The 15,131-nt window shown below is 37.7% G+C and overlaps 1 protein-coding gene across 1 annotated transcript; it reads right to left on the bottom strand.

The window, feature by feature from the left end:
- Window positions 1–1,528: 1,528 nt before the first annotated feature.
- On the bottom strand, window positions 1,529–14,774 carry CUNH12orf50 (chromosome unknown C12orf50 homolog). Its single transcript, XM_042793115.1, has 12 exons — window positions 14,721–14,774; window positions 12,878–13,001; window positions 10,211–10,384; window positions 8,804–8,881; window positions 8,601–8,714; window positions 5,677–5,796; window positions 5,466–5,585; window positions 5,255–5,374; window positions 4,869–5,072; window positions 3,612–3,701; window positions 2,916–3,007; window positions 1,529–1,624 (listed from the first exon to the last, which is right to left on the bottom strand). Exons 1-12 carry the CDS (start codon window positions 14,772–14,774, stop codon window positions 1,559–1,561), a joined length of 1,356 nt encoding a protein of 451 aa, XP_042649049.1. The 3' UTR covers window positions 1,529–1,558.
- Window positions 14,775–15,131: the final 357 nt, after the last annotated feature.

Below are 15,131 nucleotides of genomic sequence, written 5' to 3'. Positions count from 1 at the left end.
AAGGAGGATAGTATAGATAATCACACAGCCATTCAGATACTAGGAGCCCCAAGTTGTGCAGCACTGAACGGGTCTCCAGCTACGGCCCAGCACACCCTGCACATCCCATCCCTGGAAAAGTTACCCCATTTTGGTCATTTGAGCTTTTACAGGATTTTCCTAACAAATCCAATTCTATTTCTCATCTCTACTGTCAAACAAAAAGGATGTTCACCTGAGAACTTCTTGCTGCACTGCTAGATAAAGGTGAGGCCAGGCAGGAGGCTTATATAATGGGACATAATATTCCCCTGAATAACATTTTAAATTACCTCAGGCAGACGATATATAAAATGTTGCCTCAAGGCATCATGTGCTACAGTTCAAAACTACAATATCTAATTAGAAGGGTGGAAACATTTTAAAAACACTTAATCCTTGATTTTAAAAATATGTTTATTGTCTTGTTTTTTACATTTTCTAATGCTCAGATAAAATAGATACTCTAGCTTTTTCTGTTCTTCTCTCAGTTAAGGAAAGTGATGTCCAACAGCATATGTGTTTATAATCACTATAGCCTTTTCAAATTTAAATTATTAAAATTTAGATTTCTAAGCAGAATAAAAGTTACATCATTACCACCTGGGTTTTATGCAAGACACTCTCCATAAAGTAGGGCAGAGAAATGCATGACTATATTTCTCATAGAACGATAGAATCACTTCAGATAGGAGTCATGCTGGAAGGTATCTGATTTCTCCTCATGTTCTGAAGAGTCACAATGAAGAAAAGTTTTCAAGGAAGAAAAAAGCTTTTATATTTACAGTCACAGGTATCACCCAGATAATTACTGGATCCCAGTGTTACAGAAAGAAGTTTGAAGGGTTCTCCTCCAAAACTGATTATGTTCTAAGGAGAACCAAAGGTCAAGTAAATGAAAAAACAGAAAGAAGTCTGAGACAAATATATGTCACATATATGTAATAATTCTATATGATGGTTGTTTCTTCAGAAAGCAATATTAAAGTATCCGTCTTATCAATCTTCTCTCACTTTGGTCTTGGTCTTTACCCAATTTTTATACTTCAGTTCAAAATGTCTGTAAAAACGTATTTCAGTTAATTCTGAGCGCTTTGTTGTGAAGTTCATATAGTTCATAACACAGTTTTGCTGAACTGCTAAAATTGCAAAATCTCAAGATTAAACTCAGACCAAACATCTGGCAAACAGATAAACCATCTAAGAATCTGTCATTCACACTGAAACAGCTACTTTCTAGAATGCATTACTACTGCTGTTTACATTAAAAGTCCTCTAAAACTGCTAAGTAAAACTAATAGTATTTATTCATATTAGGAATTATGCCTTAAAACTTAGTCTGTAAAATCCATTTCAACTGTAAAATTTTCATAACCAATTAAACTTCGTAAATTTATTGAAGACTACTGAAGTTTTGAAATGTTATAATGTACTTCCTGCATCTTATTTTCAGAATTTGTAATTTTATCATCTTCGTATTTTCCAGTTGATAAGTCCCGTATTTCAATTTAGATTATTCTTGCATATAGAAGTAATGGCTTCATCTCTTTCTCCTGTCTATATATCGTTCTCCTTTTCTATTGACATCCATGTCTTCTTGGCTCTGCTGTCAAAATAGAGACAGAGAATATTTTGTGTATAATTTATCAAACAACATGCTCTTTCAGAAACATTTTCAGAAGTAAACTTCCAACACTTCTAGACGCAACAGAAAAAAAAAAAAATTCATCCTAATATAACCCACCCATGTTTCAAAATGTTCCATTCAAATATTTTTCCTCTAAAATCTTCCCAAGCAGATGGTTGAGAACCATGTGGTACTTGCACAAAGCAACCAAAAATGGTAGCAAGCCTGGTGAAGGGTTCCAGAAGGTGGGTTTAGGTGCTCTGCATCTATGTGGTGCCTCAAAACATCATTTGCATCTCCAATGGGAATCAAAATGCTGTGTATTGAACTGCCCTGGGTAAACTCCTGGCAGTACTGACAGCTGGGCCGTCTGGAGAGCTTTGAAACACAAAAATCACAAAGTTGGACTTCTCTGAGCCACCCACTTTGGACTAATCTCCTGGAGCAGGCTCATATTCTCCAAAAACCAACAAGTCCACTGGGAGAAAGTGTTCCTGAACATCTTCTGTAAAAGTAGCAGTCAAAGGATTCATTCAACAAAGGGCAGTGCTCAGCAGGGTTCAAATATGCCTCTTTGCCCTTTCAGGGAAGCAGGTTCATAGCAAGCTAGAAGGCTAAGCTTGCAAGAACTATGATGATGCTCTGCTAGCACACACTTCGAACTGTGCAACTGCAGAGCAAAGTCCCCGTTATGTCTTGGGGGGACAGAGAGGCATGGGAGACAAGATGGGAATATCATTCCGAAGTGCAGACTGCAGGTTTGGCCATTCATCTGAGGGACGTGAGACAGAGGTTCTAATCTCTCCCTTCAAGACAGCTGTAAAATGTATTCATGGTCCTGAGGGTATCTTGTGAATGCTTTGTAGCCCAAGTCCTTTTATGAATTTGGACCTTGGCTGACCATCGTTCAGCTATTGCAGATGCTTCACAAGCAGTCAGAGACAAATAGGTCACTCCTGTGCATTGTCCAGTGCTATAAGACAAATCCCACTTCTTGTAGCTCCTCGCTGTAAAGGCAGGTATGTAATTTGCTTTCATATCATCAATATTGTAAAAAATTAGAATCCACGAGTTAGTTACACAGACAAAATTAGATCCCTGCAAACAAACAAAATCATCAACTGCTCTTTAAGACTACTCAGCATGGCTTAGAATCTTGCGGGGTTTGGTTGGGGAAGTTTTAAGAGCATTTTCACGTTTTCTAGGTGGGGAGAGACCTGTCACTTTTACTAAAAAGACAGAATTGTAAACATGTCTATCAAACAGTTACCTGAATGCTTGTTTTGAACTTAGAGAACGTTTTTGCATGTGGATTTCTTTTCCTCCAAGTCGGTGCATTATAAGATCCTGACGTATATTTGTCTGTGGAAGAAATATACACATTGTTTCTTAATTTCAGCTACAATTGCAGCAACGACTCTCTTAGCCTGATCTGTGAATTCAAGTTTACATTAGCTGAAGGATCAATGAATGTGTCAGGTGAATCATGTCACCTCTGAAATAGAAGCTAGTATTTAATACAGACTCCCTCTCTAGTACTTTAAAGATCATTTGCAATCTTGCAGCATTTCTGTAAGGCTCGCAGGATCTTCCAAATGAGGCAATTCTGCCAGACATCCTTGACTTGAACAAAGGGAATGTTCCTGTGCTGAAAACCTGCCCAAAGGCTTCAACTGCTTTCAGATTAAGTGAATCCATAAACCAATCTCCTGTCTTATCCCTACTTGTGAAAAAAAAAAAAAAATCACAAGACACAAGGCAATGTCACGTTTTTATGATAGGCAGTTGATTTTGCATCAGCGTATGCTGCCTAATGACTAGCCATTTTCTGTAAAATTGGGTCAAAAATTGATAATATTAATAAACTGCTTTTTGCTGTTAATTTCACCTTATATCCATTAATTAAAATTATTAATTCCATAATAATCCCCAAATTTTCAGTTTCTACACAACATGTAAGTATTACCGTAGTTTTCCATTTGGGTCCAAAGTCTTCTATTTGAGTCAAGCTGATTCTTTTGTTTGGAGCATTTCCAACCATGGGGCTCAGGTACTGCTGAAAAGAAAGGTAGCAAAAATGGTAGTGGTTTCTCTTACGACAAAAATGCAGATCACTTTTGTTTTGAAATGCTCTATCCTTTTTTAACCTGAAAATTTGATAAGATGTATTCTTCACGTGAAGAATGTTCTCTCTGTAATCTCTAGTCCAATCTGTCCACATTTAATCAAAGCAAACATTAAAAGAAAAAAAAAAAAAAACAAAAAACAAAAACACAACTACTTGTCCCTGAGATGAACCAGTGATGTTGGCATTCATTTCACTTAACTTTATTCATCTGAAAGAAGGGGTTACTCTGTCTGAAGCAGGTTTCTTTTACTGGAAACTAAGACAGGGAGGCAACTCAAGATGGAGTTTCAACCTGGCTTAAGAGAGATGACTGAAACTGGCAATATGAAGTCATTTTCTTCACTTACAATTACTGAAATTATTTACCACTGAATTTCTTGATGAAGTGACAGATGAAAAAAACACTATCATCCAGCGAAACCATGGAAACAGAAAGTAGAGAGGCAAATAAAACCTAAATGATGTACTAGATTGTGTGACGCTATAGTAGCAAGGTAAAAATAAAGCCAAAGATGTAAAGTTATGGTTACATCCAAAACAGATTGCCAAAAAGAAAGATACAAGACTCAGAATCCCACCTGTAGGCTTCTTGTCAAATTTATGATGTAGCAACTGCTACCAAGAGGAAAGTAGAGTATTTCAGAGATGGAAAAAAAGGTGAAGGAAAATATCATCTTGAACAAATGGCAAGAAGAATGAATTCAGACCCCTCTCCAATATAAATAATGTGAAAATAATAATAATAATATAAATCACAAAATTTTACACAACATTTACATCAATAACAGAAGTTTGAATAAAACAAAAAAGGTGCTGTAAAAAGTGGGGGTCAGTATATTTGTGCAGTGGCACATCCTTGCATTCATTCCTCTTTGTGGGGCAGAGAAATGTATTCCTGCCGTGAAGGCAAATAAATATTCTGTCTGTGGATACTGCTGGAGTCTGCTTCTGAAAATGATGGTGGGACAAATTTCCCTTTGCCCATATGTGGGCATAAATAACTCAGTATTCACCTGCAGGGACAAATCAAAAGCAGCACAACACAGAGAGGCATATTTGAAGCATTTGAAGAATCCTGTGTAAAGAGGAACCCACCTGTAGGTCCACTGAACTTTGGTTCTTGACTGACAGAGACTGTACGGTAGACTACATATGCTGATCTTCGAGGCTCTGAAGAATTGAAATAAGTCTTTCTTCCAGTTTGCCTTGCATAGTGACTAGAAGAAGGAGTTTCGTCATCCTTCCTTTGACCCCTTTGTTGGTAACTTTGTTTTACTTCGGGGTTTGAAGTGTGAATTCCTAAAAGTGAAAAAACAAAAATGTTGTGCTGTTCCTCAGAATTTGACATACTGTGGGAGACTGGAGGCTGGAAAACAAGATTAGTAAAATGTTCTTTGTGGATACCACAATCCAAATGTTTTCAGTTATTTTATTTACCACATGATGTTCAGCAATGAGAAGCCAATGCTAAAGTACATTACCTCGATTTTCAAAGGATCTGCAATCTCTTCTGGGAACACTCTCTATTGGTACTCTCCTTCCTGAACTCTCTTCTTCTCTTTTTGTATTATTAAATTTTGTAGGAATTGTATTACCATCACCTGGAAAGGCAACATCAAGAATGGTTTTTTTCAGTTATTTTATTTACCACATGATGTTCAGCAATGAGAAGCCAATGCTAAAGTACATTACCTCGATTTTCAAAGGATCTGCAATCTCTTCTGGGAACACTCTCTATTGGTACTCTCCTTCCTGAACTCTCTTCTTCTCTTTTTGTATTATTAAATTTTGTAGGAATTGTATTACCATCACCTGGAAAGGCAACATCAAGAATGGTTTTTTTCAGTTATTTTATTTACCACATGATGTTCAGCAATGAGAAGCCAATGCTAAAGTACATTACCTCGATTTTCAAAGGATCTGCAATCTCTTCTGGGAACACTCTCTATTGGTACTCTCCTTCCTGAACTCTCTTCTTCTCTTTTTGTATTATTAAATTTTGTAGGAATTGTATTACCATCACCTGGAAAGGCAACATCAAGAATGGTTTTAGCTGCTTGTGCGTAAGCACAGGGAATGGCACTGCCATTCTCTTCCTCCCACCTCTCTGAGCTAATGATTAATATAATACACAGGTTAAAGATGAATATGGCTCCAAATTAAAGAAACTACATATCACCTGCTTGTTCTTTAGCTTCTCACTTTTCATGAATGATATTTATGAATCCTACCTAATCAAATTTGTGGTATTTTCAAGGTGCATGTCATCATAGTACCTAAAACCACAGAGAAGTCACTTAAGAAATGCTTTTGGGAAACATCTCTATGCTTTTCTCTGAATGTACCTTTATTTTCAGATTGTCTCAAGAGCAGCCATAAACACAACCCACTCATCCACTACTCTCCTCTAAGTGCTGACTACCTATAAAGTATGGGTATACATATGTATGCATACGTGTATATATATATTTAGTATAAAGTAAGCACAGCACTCTTCACCTGGCCCCTGCTACTCTACAAGAAGATGCGGCTTTGCCTGTTCTTCCTTTTCTCTTGCTCTTGTCAATAAGCACTTTTGCTTCCTCTTACTTCAGGCCAGAATGCAGCAGAAATTCTGTACTTCTGCTTCAGTTTATGGGGTTGCTTAAATCCAGAATTTGTCCTTTGTTTATTTTCACTCTAAAAATGCAATGTAATCATCAGGTAACAATGTATCTACAATAGTCAGATTGATCCATTTTCTACACTGTCAAATACATTCTAGAATTTTCTTGTGAAAAGGATGAAGCCTATCCATCAATGTACTTAAGTGTAAGTATTTTAATTTTCTGTATGTGACTAGCTTTCAAGTAGATTTTATCAAGTGTTATGGTCTTTCCTTGACCATATTTTTACTGGTTCTATGAAGGACCATGTTCTATGAGATACCACCTATGCTCAGATCTTATTTAATTGACGGAAGTGGAAAGTGCACATCATGTCACATGATCACACACGTGGGTGTCAAAGATTTTGGTAGCTCAGGGATTGATCCTATTCACAGTGAACCTAACAGAGGATGCAAACAGGCTACAAGAAGCAGAACTGGGCCATAACCTACAACTGCTCTCATCTTGCAGTAAAAGAAATCACACTGCTAATGGGAAATTTCACTTCAGACTGGCTTTATGCAAAGTAGACCACGTCCACCACACTTGCAGAGGAACAGAAATAATCTCATCTAAAAATTAGGAAATATAGCATAATTAAGTACCTTTCCCATTGGAATACGTTGATGCAATTTGTTCCTTTTCCTGAGGTATTGCCTCACGTCTTTTCTCTTCAACAAATGTGTTCATTTGTTCCACAAAACAATCACCTCCTACAGGAAAGGAGCCTCACACAGTTATCTATACTCAAGAGCACCATGAGAAATGTGAACAACGCAAAGCATCTGCTCTTCTTCTAATCTAATTATGTTTTTCACAGAAATTAATAAATAAAAATGTAAAGAAGACAGTGAAACTAAAGACCTGATTCATTAAGACCCACAAAAAATTAGACAAGCAGTCCATTTAAACATCTCTATCCTTTTCTCTAAATCTAATTATAAATAAGTATTACGAGCTATATTCATATATTTGTCATGTATTTCCTTGTCTATAGTCTAAATATATCTAAATATTCACCAGAAATGGCTTATCAAAACTATTTCAGTAACAAACATTTTAAATGTAGAAAGGAGAAAAAAATTTTACCCAGTTCTATTGAATAATTTAGGCTGGCAAAAGCAGTCAGCCAGAAAGCATAACTTCACATATCTGTATTGTTCAAAATGGAGACAATTTTTCTATTCTCATTTTTTATTAGCACATCATCCTACTCAATTCTGCATTACATTAAACAGTATTATCAAGATTTTGTCCCTGAAATTCACACTTGTGTGAAAATATATTTTTTTTTAATTGAAAGTAGGAGGTCATATTTCTGTCCAGCAATTTTTGATGACTGATCTGCTGACGACTCTGCTGTCTTGTTATAGTAGGAAAATAATGCTCTCTCCTAAAATGGAAGTATACTATTGCTTATTCAGTAAAAACAGTAATACAGATCTTTTTTCAGTCACACCATTTGATCAAGAATTAAAGAGAAACATAATATGGGAGGTAAATATCTATTAATTGGTATTTCTTTGTCCTACTTGATGATGGATAAAACCCAACATTCAAAACAAAATGGAACTCTTGTTACTATCTTTTATGAGGCACTTGAAGGGGGTATTTATTTAATCTAAATTTAGCTACAGAAAAGTTTGTTGTATTGCTACATTTCATCTTCTAGACACCCAGGACAGCCAGCAGAGAGTGTGGAGCACCTCTGGGAAAGTGGCTCATCTCACCTTTCTTTTTCACTGTCTTATGATGCAGTAAAGAGCCCCATAAGAGTTCCTGTCTCTCTCCATTTACAACAGGGAGCCTAGATGAGAAATTTAAACTACATTGCTAACCATAGGATGGTTAAAATTCAACAATATAAATCTTAATCTTGAAGAAAAATTATATGCAAGACCTATGTGGTATCTCTCAGGAAAGTACACATAGGGTTAATAGCTCATTTCTACCTTTTCCTTCTACAGTCGATACAGGTAGTCACCATGCGTGTGATACTATATTTATATATCTATGGGGGAAAAGTAATGTAGTATTTTTATGCTCTTTGCAATATGCTATCTTTTATTGTCACTAAGTTAAAAAAGCAGGGAGAAGGGGCAAACTATGTAATAGTTCCTCCCTGTAACAGTAATTTTAAACATGGTAAACATTGTTCAAGAAGATGAAAAGTACTTGCCTTTCTGCAGGTCTCGCTTGGTAGCTTCCGAGGGTAACAGCTTATTTTCCCAAGGTGAAGACGGAGTTTTTGTTGATTGGTGCTCATGAGGATACTGAATCCTGTAATACTCTCCTATACATACCCCAAGAGTGAAAAGAACACAAAATTTGCTATATTGGCAGAACTGCTGCTGAGGAAAGGGTGACTAAGTTTGTACTTACCAGATTTATAGCATATTTCCTTTATTGCTCTTTCCTCTTCAATATCTGCAGCAGTCCTAGGCACCCAATTAGGAACATCTGTAGGAAATATTTTAAAAGATTGCTAGATTGCTATGCAAAGACCTTCAACAATTCTTAATAATCAAACACCATAGGGAATTTAATTTCAGTCATGGTCCTTCCTTTTTTCTGACTTCAACCTCTGCTTCTGGACAGAAAAATGATTCCTTACTATTCGGTATTTCCAAGTGCAATGGACTTGCAGTTACAACACATATTAAGAAGTTAATGTTTATGGATTTGAAATAATTCAAAAGCATATTCAGTACACATGTTCAAAACGATCCTTCTTTTGCCCCGAAAAGGAAATCTTCTGATGAAGCCTGTCACCAGGGAGTGCTTGTCACAAAACCTCTGCCTGAAGGTGCTATCCTGTAATGTTTGCCAGCAGAGCTGGTGAAACAAGTGCTCCTTATCTGTTTCAGGTAAGGCTACTAAGATTAGCAAAGCCCTGCTTTTTATATTGTTGAAGCTCCTGTGGCTTACTTGGACTGAAATCAAGTTATGAAACACTAACAGGCAGCCCTGCCAGCCAAACTGAAGGGCAGGGGCAAAGTGAAAAGCAGCTTGAAGATGCCTGAGAACTAGCACAGCAATTTGTGAGAGCATGCGTGGGAGTAGGTCGTTCTCTCACTTTTACTCTCCAGGAATGGGCAATTCATTCCTTCTCTATGAATCCCATCTTTAAGTGAGATAGATTCAACAGCTTAATGACACTTTAAAAATTAAATATATATATATATAAAAATATAAAAAATACATACACATACACATTCGGTTTATGTGCAGAGAAGTGTTTTATATGGATTCTCTTTGCTAGATTTAAGAATAACTTTCTGTAATAAAATGAGGCTGCCTACAGAGTTTAGGAAATCAGTGGAACAAATTAAATTGAAGTCACACCAATATCTTTTATCAACAAACACCGATGGTGTTCACTTCACCATCAGTGATGAGTGTGTACAGCCCCTGTTCAAATGTTTGTTTCCTCATAGAAGAAGTACCATCGAAACTTGTAATTTCATCCCTGAATTTGGAGAAATTTTGAAGAGTATTTGATGGCCATCTGAACCATAGATACCATTTTCAACTCTATTTAATTAAAGAAGCATGTAAATTATACCACTAATTAAATATACAACTAGGCATTTCACAGGGGTAAGAAAATGTTGCCTGACTCACATCTGTTGACTACCAGTTCCAATAATTTGGGGATTAGCTGGGAACTATTTAAAAAACTTATCAACAACTGTTTTCTAAACCAGAACATTTATTCTAATAAATCAGTTGTGAAGTGTCAAAAAAAGCCATTGTACTTGCTTGTAAAAGAAAGAAAAAAAAGTTTACCATTCTCTTCCTCTTCATCGTCCTCTTCATCATCCTCTTCCTCCTCTTCATCATTGAGGTTTATAATCAGTGGAGGGTGAATTGGTAGTAAAATATTCTGTTGATTTCTGAGTGATTCTTGACAATGGGCTGGATGCGGAATCCCTTCTCCGATACCATGTTGCAATGGGGCATCTGCAGGAAAGAGCATTGTATTTCTTTTGTTAGGAGGGAACTAGAATATAAAATCCAGGTTCAGACAAGCAGGTATAGTTTTAAAATCATCATCACATTGAAGGAATCCTTAAATAGACAGATGGTGGCTTTTAGGAAAAATCTCCTGTGGAAGCTGGCAAAAGAGCATCTTGCAACTACAGAAGGTAGGAAGAAAGATGGATACTGGCTCCTCTGAATGGACAGACGAGGCACTGTTGAATAAAGTCTTGTAAAAAGAGGGACATTTTGATCATGCTATGCTATTTGAAAAAGGCTGGATATCTCTTCCAGCTGGTGGATAGATTCATTTGAATCAGTAACCTTCTTTTTTCCAGTCCCTTTTAACTTATTTACAACATAAGGAACCACGTGATTAGTAATACCTGGGCTGCAGTGAGTAAATGAGTTTAGGACCACACCTGTGAAAAAACTGTACACAGGCTGAGTAATAGGCAGGCCTGTATCACTCCCCGTGACATCAGTTTTGAAGCATTTAGCAACGTAAAACACAGGTTTACCCATTTTTAGCTTGGAGACAGTTTTTTTTCTATCAGAATTTTCTGAATCACAGCTCTCTTTGCTGACTGCAAAATGTGGATTTTGAGAAAGAAGTTCCTGAAAATAATTTACACTTAATTGGAATAAAATCATGAAAGATACTGCTTCCCTTAGAAACTGGTATCTACCCATGATGTTTGCAGCAAAACTATTTCAGTGCTGAGATAGTATTTTCTGAGAGCCAGGAAATGCAATGGACTGAAAGCAAATATGATGAAAAATTATGAATCTCTTGTCTTGTTCAAGCTGACTAATGTGCAACTATAGATATGATCAGGATTCTGTGCACTGTCTTAAAAATATTGAAGTTGGATATTTTTTCCAGTTTTAAAGAAATAAGATGAAGTACGGGCATTTTCTTTATTCCCGTTGTTGTTATTCTTGTGCATCTCTTGCTTGACTATGAGCAGCATGTACATCAGATTAAACCCATTTTAATAATGCTATGGCAGGTCAGATTTGTTGTATCTCATGCAAGAGAGAGTAAGATACAGCACTTTAACTTGATAGAGCCTTTTTCACTGTCCAGAATTGGGTATTATTAGTTCCAGACAGTGTAAGCCAAATCAAACTTAAATCAGTTCAGCAAGATTTCTAAGTATTACCATTAATAAATGCAGTTTTACTGTTTGCAGTGTTATTGTGGAGCACATGGGCTTTGAATTTCTACAGATTGCAGTAAAAAGAAAAAGGGTTGGGTCCATTTTCTCCTTCTGATTGTTGGATGTTGCTCTTCTACAGGTTACCCTTGTCCATAGTGCCTCCTGGGCATAGTCTCGGGCTCACACCACACCAAAAGCGTGCTAACATGTTGGTTACGACAGCACTAGCTGTCAGGGACCCACGCTGTGGATGTGGGAACTGTACTAAGAGCAGTATGAGCATTCACAGGAACAGCACTCAAGTTCATGCCGTGGTCCTATGTGGCTAGTTAAGCTCAACATGCCCACATACAACAGGCTACATTTTCCTGGGGGAATTTCAGGAACACAAAGTGTTTGCTTCTGATTAGAGGTGTTTCTGGACTTCTATAACACCTCTCTCCAGCTCTGGAAATAAGGCCCATGAACAACGATATTTTAGTCCACTTGTTTGTGCACCTGTGGCAAGTCATGCTGACTTGCTCTCACTCCTGCTTCCACCCAACATCTGAGACATGCCTTGGTTCCCTGCCCTGGACTCTTACCCTATTCCAGATTCCAGCTGTCTACCAGGACTCCTGGTAGGCAAGAGCTCCTCTTAGAAAGGACTGAGATAAAAAAAAGCAACTTGTATTGGTGTGTTTTTCCATTATGACTCTGATTTCCAGATACTGTATTGCCTTATACTGTACTTGAATAGCCTGCATCCAATGTTCAAGCCTGAAAAATGTATTCCAAATGATGAACTGGAAATACATCTGCACACACAGCACTATAATCTGATGTTGTCTACACAAGGGGCATCTCATCCATTTAACGTGTTGTACTCTATCAACAGATACTGCTACTAGGAGCCCTGCCAACCTCCTCCCCCACCACAAACACACATATTCATTTCTCTTACATGACTACCTGCCTACTGGCCATTTGCATTACTAGAGAGATTTAATCTAGCAAATCCCCAAGTTAAGCAACATTTTTACTTCATGGATCTTAGCAACTAAAATTGCCATTTGTGACTTCATCTTTCACATAAGTGAGAGTTAGAAAGATTTGCAACGTGATAGCTAAAAATATTTATGTGGTAACCCTATTCAAGTGCAAATACAATTCCTTGCTTTGCCTTGAACTTGCTGCCATATCAGACCATACCTGACTGATTTACCACGGTGCATTTCTTCACTTTAATATGCATTATGGAAGCACTGGAAGGATGTTTTTGCATATTTACCTAGTCTAATGGACAAATTGTTGAGAAAATATATTTACTCACTGTTACTAGGTGGCAAAAAAAGTCCATTTATATAACGGGGTTTGCTATGATGGAAGGCACAAGTGATCCTCAGACATCCTAGAGGTTGTTTTTCCCAGAAACAAGAGACGTTGTGGTACTTTTGCTGCAGGAGAGAAGAGTTTTCAGATGTTGTAAATATAACAATAAAAATTGACTAAATGGATTAGCACACGGTGTACTTCTGTGAACATATGACTAAGATTTTGCAGGACCGCATTCTGGTATTACAGAACATTTAAAGTTGCCTTTAAAGTTATTTTAAGCTCCAGGTAGCTCTGAAGTTATCTTGAGTTAGGTCAATGGAGCTTTCATGATGTAAAACTATTCCTAGATAAGAACAGGAATAAAGCAGTCTACTTACTGTACTGCAGACTTTTCACGAGATGCTGGGAAGGAAAAAAATCAATTAGTGACTTAGCCGATATGTGACTGCATTGCCTTTCCTGCACAATAGGGTAATCAGGTCAATCTCAAACAAAATCTGCTGGACGTGCAAATCTTACACTGGTACGCTCTCACTAATAAAGGACATAGGTCTATGGGAAAATAAGGAGTAAGAAGTGAAACCCAGAAAGATTCCCAAGCAAAACTGAAAATCTAAAAATTTGGGAGCCTGTAATCCTTCTACAGACTTGTCAGACTCAGATTTCAAAACAAGGGAAAGAAACCCTTCTGTTCCAAACTCCCACTGGGTACATCAACTCACAGAAGAAAGTCTCTTTTGTTTTCAGACTCAACAAGGTGTTTGAACGGACTTGCCTCTTTCTACCTGGACTTCCCTAACTCTAAAACTGCAAAACAGATGTGAACATCTGCCCCGTCTCCATACTGAGCACACAGTGTCACAGCCAAGAGTTTTTTCACAGTGACAGAATCTGCACCTGGAATCCTCATGAGGAAAATGACTTTGTGGGTAGGTCACACTAGATTCCCACACCCTAGTGGCTGCCTTAAATGTGAATCTCCTCTTTATAAACTTTTTGGTTTTAATTAATGGGGTAGGTGAGACAGTAGTCCACGTACAACAGTATTATAGCGACAAATAGAAACTCAGGTTCACATCCTGGCTATGGACTACATCCCAGCTGAGAGTTATAAATGCTAGGTTGCTGATTATTTCTGAATGAGTTTCTCTCTAGTTTTTGAAAGGAAAACAAAGTCACACTTTAAGATATTTGAAGGTAAGCTGCACCCAGGTCCAGACATTAACAGCTGCATCTAGGATCAGTGTCTCCAAAACACAGCATTTCTGTACTGTAGCCAGTACGACCGGGCCATCCCCTGAGACACGCTGGGGTCTGGAGCCAAAGCCCATCTCCCAGGCATTAACACCTAAACCCCCAATGCTGAAATGGACACAATAATGAAGAGCCCTACACCCACCCCTGGATTTTTAACCAGGTGGAAAATAAGCATTTCTTTGAAGGACAGACCCATTTGGAAGGACTTTGTTTTAAATAACTGACTTTCCAGAAATTCAGGTAGTTGTTATAAGCAGAAATTACACTGATGGCCTATTTATTCAGAATCAATATAATGTTGATTCAGTAAGAAAGTGATGGGTGAACTTTATGTGCAATTCTTAACTTATGTGTTCCTTGAGTATCTGAACCCGATTCACAGGAGAGATTGTCCGTAGTTTAGATTATATTAGCTCTTCCTACCGCTTCCAAAAACCAGCTATTTGATCTACAGGTGCTGCCATGACCCAGACAGAGGGACATATCAACTCCTAACTTTACATTAGTAAGCCCCCCCCTTTCAAGATGGGTATATCAAGAAAATCAAGGATACAAAGCACTCTAAAATCCACAGTATTTACCTGTGCGTAGGGGGAATAAAAATGGAACTGGCGGTCATTCCCAACTGCATCCATTTTCACCTCTCGTACTTCTTCTCCACTCTCTTAATACCCGCAGAGCACAGATGGAAACGTTAAAGCTATCAACATTCAGGTAAATCGTAATCTTATCCTGAAAGCAGTAGTTTTCTTTCAAAAACTGGACCTTCAGAACCTTAGCTCTGCTGCTTTTTTGAAACAAAACTCCAACTGACATCAAAATACTCTTGAACGAAGGAGGTGGTACCTTCTGCAGGCTTGTTGAACCAGTGAAGGCTGTTGCTAGCCAGTATAGAATGTTACCTTTCGACGGTTGCCAACCGCTCCTCCAGCTCGTGACATCAGCACGATGGTGCTGTGTGACCTGTCCAGCTTGAACATCTTCCTTTTTCT

This window comes from Tyto alba, unplaced genomic scaffold (genome assembly GCF_018691265.1).
Source record: "Tyto alba isolate M040663 unplaced genomic scaffold, T.alba_DEE_v4.0 Super-Scaffold_2, whole genome shotgun sequence".
NCBI lineage: Eukaryota > Metazoa > Chordata > Aves > Strigiformes > Tytonidae > Tyto > Tyto alba.
Note: the sequence above shows the minus strand (reverse complement) of the source record. Positions and strands in the feature narration are given on the sequence as shown.